This window comes from Thunnus thynnus, chromosome 2, assembly GCF_963924715.1.
Source record: "Thunnus thynnus chromosome 2, fThuThy2.1, whole genome shotgun sequence".
In the NCBI taxonomy this organism is placed as follows: Eukaryota; Metazoa; Chordata; class Actinopteri; order Scombriformes; family Scombridae; genus Thunnus; species Thunnus thynnus.
Genome location: NC_089518.1, coordinates 30765072 through 30778861, shown reverse-complemented (window position 1 = coordinate 30778861; position 13790 = coordinate 30765072). Strand labels below are relative to the sequence as shown.

General features: G+C 37.9%; 2 protein-coding genes across 3 annotated transcripts; one reads left to right on the top strand and one right to left on the bottom strand.

Annotated features, from left to right (window-relative positions):
- Nucleotides 1–2077: 2077 nt before the first annotated feature.
- Nucleotides 2078–5909, bottom strand: hint2 (histidine triad nucleotide binding protein 2). Of its 2 annotated transcripts, none has more exons than XM_067615744.1 (5): nt 5525–5909; nt 4143–4280; nt 3873–3977; nt 2512–2584; nt 2078–2413 (listed from the first exon to the last, which is right to left on the bottom strand). In XM_067615744.1, the coding sequence occupies exons 1-5, from the start codon at nt 5750–5752 to the stop codon at nt 2322–2324; spliced, it is 636 nt and encodes a 211-aa protein (XP_067471845.1). In that variant the 5' UTR covers nt 5753–5909; the 3' UTR covers nt 2078–2321. The 2 variants fall into 2 exon arrangements, with proteins under 2 accessions (XP_067471845.1, XP_067471853.1); XM_067615752.1 differs by having other exon boundaries at nt 5666–5902.
- Nucleotides 5910–8498: 2589 nt separating this feature from the next.
- mrps30 (mitochondrial ribosomal protein S30) lies at nt 8499–13468 on the top strand. Its single transcript, XM_067615692.1, has 5 exons — nt 8499–9135; nt 10401–10546; nt 11109–11214; nt 12574–12750; nt 12964–13468. Exons 1-5 carry the CDS (start codon nt 8541–8543, stop codon nt 13221–13223), a joined length of 1284 nt encoding a protein of 427 aa, XP_067471793.1. The 5' UTR covers nt 8499–8540; the 3' UTR covers nt 13224–13468.
- The last annotated feature ends 322 nt before the right edge of the window (nt 13469–13790 follow it).

The following is a 13790-nucleotide window of genomic DNA, read 5'->3' as shown; positions in this document are numbered from 1 at the left end:
ACTGTTTAATGAAGTCAGTCACTATCACATATATGACAAGGCCCGTCAGAGAAATAGTGATAAAAATAGATAAGTCCTCTTAGGATTATGATGAGAGATGAGACTTTGACCCATAAAAAGAGTTATTCAACAGTTGAACAAAAACTTTTGCAACTCACCACTATTTCTACAAGATTGACAAATCAAGAAAAGACTGTCAGACGTCGGGAATAGACGCTGAATACACAAAAAATTAAGGATATTGTTCTGATTTTGTGTTGGAGACGCCTTTTGCAGAGTCTCAATTATCTTAAACTCAATGTATATATATTTATTTGTGCTTGGTATAAACTAAATAAGGTAAATCAGTAAGGGACAATGATTTTTACTTGCATTTACCCTGAGAGATTGCATCATAAAAAGTTTTCCAGAAAATAAAACTCTCTTATCTCTTCATGTGTCACTAATACAGGCTTTGTTCTCTCTGAGCTCCGTATATCTCACAGCTGCGTCTGTCTGATAGCCGGGTTTAAGGAGGTGAACGTTGCTTTTAAAGTAAATATGGGGGAAAGTTCAAGCTCGGTCTCATATGACACGCAGTAACCTTATTCACGGGCACCAAGGTCACTGAATCATACCACCCGGTCACACCACATCTGTCTGAAGTCTGAGCCCCGCTGTTAATATCTGGGCACATGCCTTCTGTGGAGGTTGTGAATGATTAGTGACGGGGATTTATCACACTGCCAGCAGTGTAGTAGGAAACTAGTTTACACCCAAGAGAGTATAAAATGTGCAGTAGATAATACATATTTCATCATTGTATGCCAGACTTTTTGTATTATTTTAAATCAGAACCACAGTCACTTGTTTGTAAAATATTTTTTTCACGTTTCAGTAGAAAATACAGAATTTCAATTGAATAATCAAATACAGAAATGCAACATTTTTTATCTATTAATTTTCCTAAGTGTACAATAAAGGGTATATCTTAAGAATGTAAAAATATTTGCATTAATTTCACTTGAATTAATGCAAAATCATTAATGCATATTCATTAATTATTACATTATTCTCTTTATTATACATCAATGACTAGAAATCTGCCTGTTCATGCAGTCTCTTGTCTTTATGTGGACAATTCTCCTTTGGTAACATATCATAAAGATAAAATACGTTGAGCGCGTAGGTGGAAAGTATTGCTTGTTTGGCTCTCGGATCATAAACTTCCTCTTCATTGACGGCAAACTCAGCTAAGATAATATCCAGAACTTTCAACTCAGGCATGTCAGATAGTAAAAGCAGTAAAAAAAAACTACTATTGATTATTTAGGTTGTATGTTACATAATCAGCTCTCAGAGGAGGACATGACACTGGAAGCACTGTGCAAAATTTGTGAAAAAACTAAATTCTTGGCCAGGAAATCAGCCCTGCTAGATAACATTAACAACTCTTAACTGGGTCATAAGTTCAATGTTGACTTGATTATGTTGCCACCTCCTGGTACAACAAGCTGCAGGCTACTAAAAATAAGCACATTAAGGTCACATCCAAACTCCCTCCCCAAACACATGTAAGCACGTATTCAAAATCTCAGTTTTCTTAAGAGTGGGAAGCAGAATTTTCCAATTAAGTTTGGTCTCACTTACAAGCCTGTAAAGTATAAAGATTTTGATTATTTAAGGATTATCATAATTATGCAATAAGATGTAGATAAACTAATATTATTCCTTTTAGAGTTCCATGTGCAAAACTGCATTTTTATACACTGCTGAAGTGAATGAATTTATGTTTTGCTTGTTTGTTTAACTTGGTCTTTGTGTCTTAACCCATCTTGCTTGACTTGAACATCTGCCAATTAATTCCCCTTTAGAGGATCACAATGGCTTTATTGTTTTTATCTTCAGCAATTTTACTGTATGTCAAGAGTGGTGACTGCAATCTTGTATTTTTTTGGTTGTAAAATCTATCTATCTATATTTCCTGATATTCCCTGATTTTTAAATTTCACACTGTATTTTGTATCTGCTCAAAAATAACTATTTTCTGCAGATGAGCGGCAATGTCAGAATAAATGAATCGTGTTGACTTTTCAGCTTTCTGTGTAAAGAAATAGCGTCTTTATTTGCAGTCATATCAAACATAATCAGCTTGTTTTTCAGTTTTATAAGATCAACATATTTACAATTCATATTTAGCTGGCAAAGTGGATTTTTGATGCAAAAAAAAACCAACACATTAGACTGAGAGTACAGGTAAATTATACCCATCATGTATCATATCATGGTCATGGGAATACACATGGAAATAAGAGAGATACACATACATATATATAAAATCATTATCCTGGTGGCCATTTCATCTGTCTCCCTCCCAGGACGTGGATGTGAAGGTGGTAAACAGACTGAGCACCGTGCTTCCCATCGTTGATCACTGCAGATGACAGAAACACACCCGGATATTAACGCACGAGTAAATAACAAGCTGATATTTTAAGATATATCATTTGATGTGGTGATTACGTGACTTACCAACTCTGTATCCTTCATTTAGAGATTCCTGCTTTGCAACATTTTTGGCGACAACCAGCAAATGTCCCAAGAGCTGAAAGTTGAAAAAGCAAAGAGCTGAAGACACATGTGCATATTACTTAATTACACATTATTTAGTGAGAATTGCACTGGTGATTTAGAGATGAAAGATTTTCAGAGATAAAGATTAGAGCATAGTCGGACCAGGAGGATCCAGATTAGATCTGAACCCTTATTATCTTCCTTTTGTTGTACACATTTTTACATGAAGCACGTTTAATTTACCTGAAATGAAATGTGCTACATATATAAAATTTCCAAGCTTTGTTAGGACACTTTAATAATAGATTTAGGATTGTGGACATGATTAAAACAACATACACACATATATGTGGCGTACTGCTTTTGCTTTGGATGTTCCAAAATACAGTGATGGAAGAAGTACTCAGATCCGTTAAGTACTTTAAGTAAGTCCTTTACTAGAAGTACTAAGTACCTAAAAATACTCCATTACAAGTAAAAGTCCTGCATGAAAAATACTACACGGAGGTGCAGTGTGTAGGATTTAGTGGCATCTAGTGGTGAGGTTGCAGATTGCAACCAAATGACCACCCCTCCCCGTCCAAGCATGTAGGAGATGCTTACGGTGGCTGGGAAACTCGCGAAAAATGCAAAAGGCCCTTTGTGGAGCAAGTGTTTGGTTTGTCCATTTTGGGCTACTGTAGAAACATGGTGGTGCAACATGGCGGCCTCCATGGAAGAGGACCCGCTCCCGCTAGATATACAGGGCTCATTCTAAGGTAACAAAAACATGATTCTTATTTTCAGGTGATTATACACTAATTAAAACGTACTTATGAATATTATATTCCATTTCTGGCAAGTCCGTTCCGCTAGATGCTACTAAACTCTGCAAACTAGTCCTTTACGTACAGTATTTGAGTAAATGTATTTAGATACTTTCCACCACTGCCACAATGTATGCAATATATTCATTTATATCCGCTCCCATACTATCAGCTCCTCTCAGAAGAAAACGAGCAACATCAGCAGCAGTTGGATTAATTTTAAATTCCTAAGATGCTATCAGGTGAGCAACCTCTCAGCGTTTGTGTTTGATCACTGGGTGCTACAGTTTGTTTTCACAGTGCAAAGAAATGCAAGTTGAGGCTGTTATAGCTGCATATTACTGTCTATAGCTGTGAAATGAGATGTTCAACAATCACGTATAGGTGTACTGTTTGTTAGCCCACATACTTTAGGCCATAGAGTGTATGTGCGCCTGAAAATGTACGGCTCTGGTCTCCCCCACAACCCCTGAACAGGATCAGCGGGGATCAAAAACGGATGGGCCAACTAACCTCTGCTTCATCATCTTTGGCCTCACTTATTCTGGGAATTGGGATCCTTGGAATGACGAGAAAATGAACAGGGGCCTGTGGACTGATATCCCTGAAAGCCAAACACTGATAAAAACACACACAAACAACATTTATAAACTGATGAGTTGCACAACTTTAAACTTGCTTACTTTAAATCCTTTTATCTTCATCTCAACAAGATTATCTTACAGACTCCACGTGGAACAGGCCAACTGAGATAACGTCAACATGTTTTGAAGACATGTTTACCTTCTCATCTTCGTAAATGATATCTGCAGGGATGCTTTTGTCGATCACTTTGGAGAAGATGGTTGGAGATGGGGAGCCATACTTCTTACTGGCCTCCTCTGCCAGTCGAACCTCATCACTTTTGGTGCACAGTGGTCTCTGAACACATGACACAGAGGAAAATAGTGGAAAGCATAAGTTCATAATATTTCAGGTCTGTCTTAAAACAACAGTCAGGTGCCCGTATGAACACTGAAAGAGGTTTTTCCCCAGTCAAAGCTAGAAAACCTAAATACTCCTAATATTCAAGTCGATTTTATTTATATAATTGCCAAATCACAACAGAAGTTATCTCAGGGCACTTTTCACATAGAGCAGGTCTAGACTGTTCTCTTTCATTTACAGATATTCTATCAACTTCCACATACTATAAAGAAAAGCATCAAATAATCACAATTGAGAAGCTAATTGGCGTTTTTGGTTTAACAAATGGCTTAAAGGATAGGTTCACAATTTTTATCTGAAGCTTATATGAGGCTTCAGCAGTCTGAGTTAGTCATATCACGTGGATGTCTAACACATTTACAGTCTTTTTAGCATCAAATTCACTCTTTGTGTTTCTGCTGATAGTGTTTTCCTGTTGAGCTGCAGTGGAAGTATAGTAACAAAACGAGGGACTTTGGCACTAAAAAGACTGAAGCTTCATATAAGCTTCAGATAAACTTTTAAATATATTTTTGCGCAGGAGGAGTACTGAGGATAATCAGTCATTTCTCCTGTTCATACCGGCCATTAGAAGATCTCTTCATAATGCATTTTCAATGTAAGTGATGGGGGACAAAATCCACAGTCTGTGCAAAAATGTATTCAAAAGTTTATCTGAAGCTAATATAAAGCTGCAGCCGTCCAAATGAGTCAAATCAAGTAGATATCTTTCAACATTACAGTCTTTTTATTGCCAAAGTTCCTCTTTTTGTTACTATACTTCCACTGCAGCTCAACAGGGAAACACTGTCCGAGGAAACACAAACAGGGAATTTGATGCTTAAGACTGTAAACGTGGCAGATATCCACTTGATATGACTAACTCAGACTGCTGAAGCCTCATATAAGCTTCAGATAAACTTTTAAATGCACTTTTCGCACAAAATGACTGCGTGGACACACTGTGAACTTTGTCCCCCATCACTTACACTGTCAGTACATTATGAAGAGGTCTTCTAATAGTCAGTATGAACAGGAGGAATGATTACAGCACGCAAAACATGTTTCAGTGTTCATTTGGGCATCTGAATGTTGATTTAAGACAGACTTGAAAAATTGTGAACCTGACCTTTAACTGTCTGAGCTAATAAAACTGCTGCTAGCATACAAACATTATTCCAGACAGCTAATGACCAAACCTCTTGGTGGTGGGAAACCGCAGGTGTCCCGCAGCCCCCACCGGGGCTGGTAGGACAGTCGTGAAAATGTTCTGCGGCACTTAACGAGAATAAAATAAATACGAGAATGAAAAGAACACGGTTTATTTTTAGAGAAACTACCTCGGCTCGACAAACACGGTGCAAAAGGTTGAGGTGAGCCGTTCTGGTCCCGACCAACTGTGTCCGTATAATCTGACGAAAATACATAGCCAGCTAACTGGCTATTAACTATAGTTATTCCGAAGTAAATAATGTGAGCCTGGAGACAACACTGCTCACTCCAGAAATCCTGTTTACAGGGGAAAAGTCACGAAGTGTGCACACAACGTAAACTGGTGTTGCCTTCACGTACCTTCCCCCTTGTAACATTCATAGCAGTTCGGCTGTCTTAAATCATGTCTTGAACAGTGATAGTCTGAGTTCAGCAGGTTAATAAGAAAAGACACATCGCTAGAAAAATACAGAATTGTTGTTTTATCTCTGAAATTAATTGATATTAGGTTAATTTGGCTAACAGTGTTGAGATCAGATCAAACATTAGGTACGAATCTAAAGTATATTGTTATTTGCTGGCTAAAAAGTTGACATCTTTACCATCAGTTGTTAGAAATGACTTTAGTGCTCACCAGCTCTAAATTTTACACCCCGCATTGTAAATGTAGGATTTCTACGTCTCATTATTTTAAGTCAATTTTGTGTCTACATCAAATTTACGACACTTTTAGTGCCTCAAAGGCGGCATTTTTTCAGTCGAGTGCAAGGGTCGCTTCAAGATCCTCGACGTTCTCCGATGTTAACCACGACGCTGAGTTTAACTATATTAAAATAAGCCACATTTGGGGTAACATGGCCCAGAACTGTTAGTTTCACATTTTTTCGTTTTTGTGAACAGGTGGAAATCTTTAGTTAGCATATAGAACTACAATATTTTCGAATAGACGACACTGAAGTTCGCTTCTGATTCGGGGTTAAGGGAAAAGATGAGGGGAAAGTTAAGGGCAACATAAATAATGATATTTAGCGGCCGATTTTCCGTTTTTGCACCACTTACACTGTGGAAAAGTGTTAGATATCGTAGCAAAAGCCTTAACGCTGTTTAAACCCTCTTTCAGATTTGTGAACTCATTTATACTCACTTATTTTACTTATTTTACTTATTAAGATAGAAAAAGGGCCATTTCACTGTTTTGTTTTGTTTTGTTTTTTGACCAGGCAAAGCTGGACTAGATTAACAAGGAGACTTCAGAGACTTGTTAAAACACAGTTTCAAATACCAGTTAAATCACCCTGTTTTATGTCTTCACAAACTGAATAAAGGTTTCACAAATCTGAAATTGTGTTAAGGAGTCTCTGGAGTCTGACCTGCCTGAGCTGAATGTTCTGGATATTGTCTTAGCAGAGTTTTCCCTAAATGAAGAGAAAGTTTATTATCAGGGAGCCAAACAGCAATATACACCACCCACTCACTCAACATATTTCTACTGAGATATTATCTTTATGAGATGTTACTAGAGCAGCACCGTTCTCATAAATAAAGAGATCACATGAACAGGCAGATTTCAAATTATGAATCTATAATAAAAACAATAATGAACCAAGGACACTCCCCTGAGGGACCCAACAAGTTATGAAGTGTGCCATTAACATCCACTTTTTGATATCTACTTGTAAGACAGGACTGAACCCATTTGATGGCTGCCTCACTGAAACCAAAAAGCTCTTAATTTGTATTGTAACAACATCTTTTTACACCTGTTGCATTACTTTTCAATTCAAATGATAATATACAGAATCAAAAATAAAGCATATACCAGAGACTGGTTAGTTTTCAGATTTGTGAAACCTTTATTCTATTTGGGAAAACAGAAAACAGGGCAATTTAGTTGATATTTGAAGTGTTTTAATGAGTCTCTGGAGTCCCCTTGTTAATCTAGTCCAGATTTGACAAGTCTAAGTATCTTAATATCTTTATTTATTTATTTATTTATTGTTATTAATGCACAACAAAAGATATAAAAACATATGACAAGACAGTTGTCTGTGGTGGATGTGTCAGAACATACATACATTAAGAAAGGACAGTAAAACAGATTACAACATCAGACAATGTAGTTACAATAAAGGTGATGTGTGGGTGGCAAAGGTAATTTGGTTAAACAAAAGTTACTTGTTGAAGATGTGAGGTGATTTGAACGGTATGTTTGAATGAAAGGGGAGAATTATGGCACACAAATTAAGTAAAACAAGCGAGAGGAGGAGAATCAGAAGTTAAATGTCATTATTTGTTTCCCTTAACTTTCCCCTCAGTTTCTGCACATAAGAACAGGTCCAGATCAAAACACCATAATATTTAGACTTGTCAAATCTGGACTTGATTAACAAGGAGACTCCAGAGACTCCTTAAAACACAGTTTCAAATATCAATAAAATCGCCCTGTTTTCTGTTTCCACAAATAGAATAAAGGTATCACAAATCTGAAACTAGGTTTTAATGTGGAAACAGAAAACAGGGCGATTTTATTGATATTTGAAACTGTGTTTTAATGTGTCTCTGGAGTCTCCTTGGTAATCTCGTGCAGATTTTACAAGTCTAAGTATAGTGGTTTTGGATCTGATGCGGTCTGGATTTGGAAAAAAAAACAAACAGTGAAATCTCAATTTTTTTCTGTTTTCATTAGCAAAATAAAGGTTTCACAAATCTGAAAGTGGATTTAAACAGTGGTAAGGCTTTTGCCACGTTGTCGATCACTTTTTCACAAGTGTAAGTGGTGAGAAAACGGAGAATTGGTCGCTAAATATACATTATTTACGTCTCCCTTAACTTTCCCCTTAACTTTTCCTTTAACTCCAAATTTGAAGCTAACTTCATCCGCGTCGTGTCGGTTTTGTAATACTGTCTCGTGCCGCAGGGGGGCGGTGTGGCGGGAAACTGATCGTTTTCACGTCTCAACGGCGACGGAAGAAGAACAAGTAGAAGTCACACTACACGAGAAACATGGCGGCCCGTACCCGGCTGCCCTTGCTGTTCCCCAAAAACCTGCCTCCGTTTAGGAACCAAAAGCTTGTCCACACCGAGGCAGCGGTGAAGGAGCCCGCATATCCCCCTATCGTCGCTTCTCTCACGGCTAAAAGCAAATCTGCCCGGCGGCGTCAGGTTGAAGAGCAGATACAGAAGATACGAGCCTCCACCGTGCAGGAGAAGATCAACCTCATCACCCGCATCCAACGGGAGAAATTTGTCGTTTACCCTCAGACTTTCGCTCGCAACCCAGACAAATGGTACCAGCACTTCACCAAGACCGCGTATATCCCGGGGCTGCCCGAGAAATTTACCCCGAGCCGGGAGCAGCCTGAGGGGGCAGAGGGCTCGCCGTCAGCCGAAGACCACGGGAGTGAAGATGAGGCGTTCGCGGACATCCGCTCCCTGGTGACCCGAGTGATTTTACAGGAGCACTGGCACATAAAGAAACGCAAAGTGTTCCTGTACAAAGAGCAGGAGCAGGTTGTGGGACCTTTTCTGAGGAACCTGGTGACCGGACTCACCTACAGTCTGGCCAAACACAACCCGCTCCTCCTCCTCTCCAGTTTAGGTAATTGATCTGGCACGAGCCAAACTGACTTCATGGTGAATTTGCCAGTGGTGGAAAGTAACTACGTACTCTGATATCAATAATGTGACACGATGGAGTGAAGGTTAATGGTTTGCAGAAGATATTAATACAAGAAAAATGACAAGTACTTAGCAAATGGATGCAATTAGTAGACAAATAGAAACGTAAGTTTGTTTCACCAGTGCAGAAAAAACAGTTAATGAATCACTTAGTGTGTCAACAGAAAGTCTAATGACAACAGTTTTTTGGTTAATTGTTTAATTAATCAAAAGCTCCAAATATTCGGTGGTTCCAGCTTCTCAAAGGATTTGCTGCTTGTCTTTGTTTTATATTGTTGTAAATTCAATATCTTGTTGCTTTGGACTGTTCGAATCAATTTGAACATGTCGCCTTGATTCCCTCAGATATTCTAACATATACTATTTTTTTACTATCTTCTCATAGACTAAATGATCACAAAATAATTCACAGATGAATCAATAACAAAGATAATCAATGTTCGCAGCTGTATTTCATTTAACAAGAACAGTTCAAATGAAAGTTTTGAAAAAATTTGTATCTCTTCACTAAAAGCAGCATTTTAAGTTTATTATTAGGGTTTGTTTTGATACAAGTGTTGATATAATACCTGATTTTGGAAAGTGATAATTATAATAACAATAATAATAATAAACTTTATTTCTATGGATAAATTATTGCATGCAATACAATGCAAAGTGATTAATATAAAAGCAACAAAACATAATATTTGCAATAAAACAGTAAAAAGGAAAATACTATGAAATAGAGTAGAGTTAAGTTAAAAAGACCAGATAAGACAAGATAAAATAACCGTTATATAAAAACACTTTTGGAGAAAGTAACGTTAAAAAGATGTGTCTTAAGTTTTCATTTAAAAGTGTCGACAGATTTGGAGTCTCATACATCAACACTAGCAGCTGAGAGCTTTGTGCAAATGCAATACAATGTAAAAGCGGCACATTTGTGGTTTAAATAAAGAACAATCTGTCCAAAGAATAAGTGAACAAGAATATGAGTCGCTACAAAAGAAGTATTGATGTTAAATACTCTCAACACACATCAAGATGCTACATAAACCAGAAGTAAACACTGTATCTACATCGAGATCACAGTAGCAGTATTACAGAGATATTTGGCTCAGCTCGATGACCACACCATGATGATGATTATTCCAAGGACGAGACTAATTTGACCTCTACGCATATTTTCTGTTTCTCCATCAGATCTGAATCCTCAGGTGAACTTCTACTGGAGGAGAGGTGAGAGGATCATCCCGAAGGGCCACAGGAGGGGCCGGCTAGAGCCAACCAGGTTCCAGATTGACGACCACCCGCACAGTCAGATTAGGATAACTCAACAGCTGCCACAGGTAGAAATCACTCTCAAAACCTGAGGTTAATCTGTTAGAAAATGGAGCAAAAACAGACATATCTCCATGTTTAAGTTTGGCAGTTCCTTGATGTGATCGTCTTTTTTTTATTTTGAATTTTAAAATGTTTCAAGAATAGGTTCACAGTTCTTCAAGTCTGTCCTAAAACAACAGTCAGGTGTCCATATGAACACTGAAAGAGGTTTTCCTTGCTGTTATCATTCCTCCTGTTAAAAGATCCCCTTCAAATGACTCGAAAGACTTGGAAAAATTGTGAACCTGTCCTTTAATGTTGCAGAATTCTCCATGTTATATCAGTGGACACTGAGTTTGTACCGTGAATGTCTCTGGTTTTCTCTCACGACATACTCACACAACAGGAGCAAGTCTCAAAACAAATCATTGCACATCAGGATACAAATCATTTAAACAGAAGAAAATGTTGCAAGATGTTATAAAACTTGACCTTGACGCCTGTGATGCGTTTTTTTAGATCAGAGACAGAAAACGTACAATGATTCTTTGTTCTAATATTATTTTCTGTCACTTTAATCTTGACTAGTTTACTCCCATGGAGGCCTCCTACTCAGCTGAAGTTCCAGAGGTCACGTTGCCTCCCAACATGATGCCTCTGTTCAGAAGACAGTACGACAACAACATCTTCACAGGTGATACAGCTGCCAGAGACCAGACGCCTTCACTCTGTCTGGTTTCATCCTGATCATGTGATATTTAAAGTAGCCAAAAGAGCATTAATTGAAAAATTTAACATGCAAGATTTTTCTAAAAAAAAAAAAAACATCAGTCTGATCATGTTTAGACCATCCAGCTTGGTAAATATGAGTTGAATTTCTCATTCTTCTTTCTTTCTTTATTTGTGTATTTATAGAGGAAAGTGCACATTAACAAACAACGACATTTAAACAACATCAGTGTCAAAGTGCCGGGGTTAGTTTAGCAGCTAAATTGCACCTGTAATCTTGACTTAATCTAAAATTGATAAATAGATAAAACACTTCATACACGGCAGAGTTACAATCAAAATAAGAGCAAAAAAACTGTAGAAAATGTGTAATAATCTTTAAACAGACAGGTATGAAACACTACAAATAAGTTAGAGTTGATAAATAAACAGATGTTATTCATTCCTTTAATTACCTCTTGCTGTCACTAGGCGCCGCCAGCGTTCAGCTTTCAGTGTCTGATCCATGAGAGATGGTTTTACTGGAAGCCAACGTTGTTTTAGTGTTTTTGCCACTGGTCCAACATACTGTAATGATACAGACATTGATACTAAAATGTTTTTGTTTTCTTACTTCATAGTCAAAATAAAATGCTTTTCTGTTTCCATAAAGTTAAAATACATTCATATGGAGCAACATAAAATCTTTCCTTGCTTAGTCGATTAATCGATCAGTTGATTGGCTGAAAATTAATCAGCAACTATTTTGATAATCGAATAATTGTTTTTCTAAGAAAAATGCCAAATATTTGCTGCTTGCAGCTTTTCAAATGTGAAGATATGAGCAGCATTTTCAGAATCAGAATCAGATTTATATTATTTTGATTTAACATGAATATTAAATAATAAACATCAACACAAATATAACAATGTAAGAAAGAGAGAGACAGTCATTTATAAAGACTCTGCATTAGTGGACTATGGTTGCATATTGACATGATAAAAACTATGTGCAAAAAAGCAGAATATAAATAGAAGTAGAAGTACCGATGTAGATTTAACAATTAAAAAAAATAAAATCTATCTACATCTACACAGAGCAGGACGGACAAAGACACAGTATGAATTTCAATGAGATATGAGGTGAAGTAGAGTCGGTTTCATACATGATAGTAAACTAAATATAAATATATCAACCAGAAATGCGAAAGACGTCAATTTGTATGAAAAATTCGATGAACTCTTGACCCTGAAACTAAATTTTAAACATCGTTAACATGACTCCCTCCTCTCTCCGCTGTGCTCTGATTACATCAAATCTTTTCCTCTCGGTCTCGTTAACCAGGCGCCAAGCTACCAGATCCAGCATGCTACGGTCACACTCAGTTCCACCTGGTCCCGGACCGCTACCACAGAGACCGGATGGCCCGACAGCAGCAGTCTGACCAGGTGGAGGTCTTCCTCAGAGCCAATGGCCTCGCCAGTCTCTTCGCATGGACGGGAGCTCAGGCCATGTACCAGGGTGAGTCATCAGGTCAAGGGAATGAGAAGATGTGACTGATGCTGTGTGTCTGACTGCAGCAGATGATGCAGTATATGGTATATTTTTGTGATAGGTTATTCTGGATTTATTTATTTTATTTTCATTGTTGCACTTGTGGCAAAAAAAACAACTCTCCTATGTATATTTGCAAATCCTAAAGGCCGCTCACACCTCCGTCTCCCCTCTTTTTAGGTTTCTGGAACCACGAGGATGTCACCAGACCTTTCGTGTCCCAGGCCGTGATCACAGACGGACAGTTCTTCTCGTTCTTCTGCTACCAGCTCAACACGGTCGCTCTCTCCGTGGAGACGGACGCCGACAACCCCAGGAAAAACCTCCTGTGGGGCACAGAGAGCATGCGACTGTACGACAGCGTGCAGGACGGAGCGGTGGTGGGCCTGAACGACGCCGTCGTCAAGCTCCTGGTGCAGTTCCTCGTGAACCAGCCGTAGAGTCTCTTCAGGTGTTTCGGCTTCAAAAAAAATGTCTGAAAGGAGATTTCCTTGAGTCCAAAGCATCGAAAGATGCACAGAAATAAGGAAAGAACCTTTTGTATGAATAATGTATAAAATGTAATGTTCAAAACAAAGAGTTAAACAACCTTATGAGTCTGAACAAATGACTGTACAAGCATCTCTGATTATTATTGTCCAGATTGTATTTATGCAGAGATAAAATAATGGTTTTCAAATCACAACTGTTGTGTGTTCGTCAGTGTTTACAACTAAAATTTGACCATTTACAAGACATGTTTCTCCTCCAGAGAGAGAGGCCTTCATATCCCACAAAGGGTTTCAGAAATTGTGCAAAATGCAAGTTAATATATATATATATATATATATTTATTTATTTATTTTTTACAGGCAGTGACAGAAACAAACACGATGACGGTGATTTGTGGAGTTTTAATCTGCTTGTTTACTTATACAGAGGGACGACATTTAGCTTAAGTGCAGGTTGACAATTAAAGACACACAGTTGAAGTCATGATCGGGGGGGGAAAACATGAGCTTTGTGAT

Coding starts and splice junctions, on each gene's coding strand:
- hint2 (XM_067615744.1), bottom strand. CDS start 5,752: ATGTATTTTCGTCAGATTATACGGACACAGTTGGTCGGGACCAGAACG. Junction 4,281..5,524: donor CGGTTTCCCACCACCAAGAG/GTTTGGTCATTA, acceptor TCATGTGTTCAG/AGACCACTGTGCACCAAAAG. Junction 2,585..3,872: donor CCAAAGATGATGAAGCAGAG/GTTAGTTGGCCC, acceptor TTCAACTTTCAG/CTCTTGGGACATTTGCTGGT.
- mrps30 (XM_067615692.1), top strand. CDS start 8,541: ATGGCGGCCCGTACCCGGCTGCCCTTGCTGTTCCCCAAAAACCTGCCT. Junction 9,136..10,400: donor CCTCCTCCTCTCCAGTTTAG/GTAATTGATCTG, acceptor TTTCTCCATCAG/ATCTGAATCCTCAGGTGAAC. Junction 10,547..11,108: donor TAACTCAACAGCTGCCACAG/GTAGAAATCACT, acceptor AATCTTGACTAG/TTTACTCCCATGGAGGCCTC.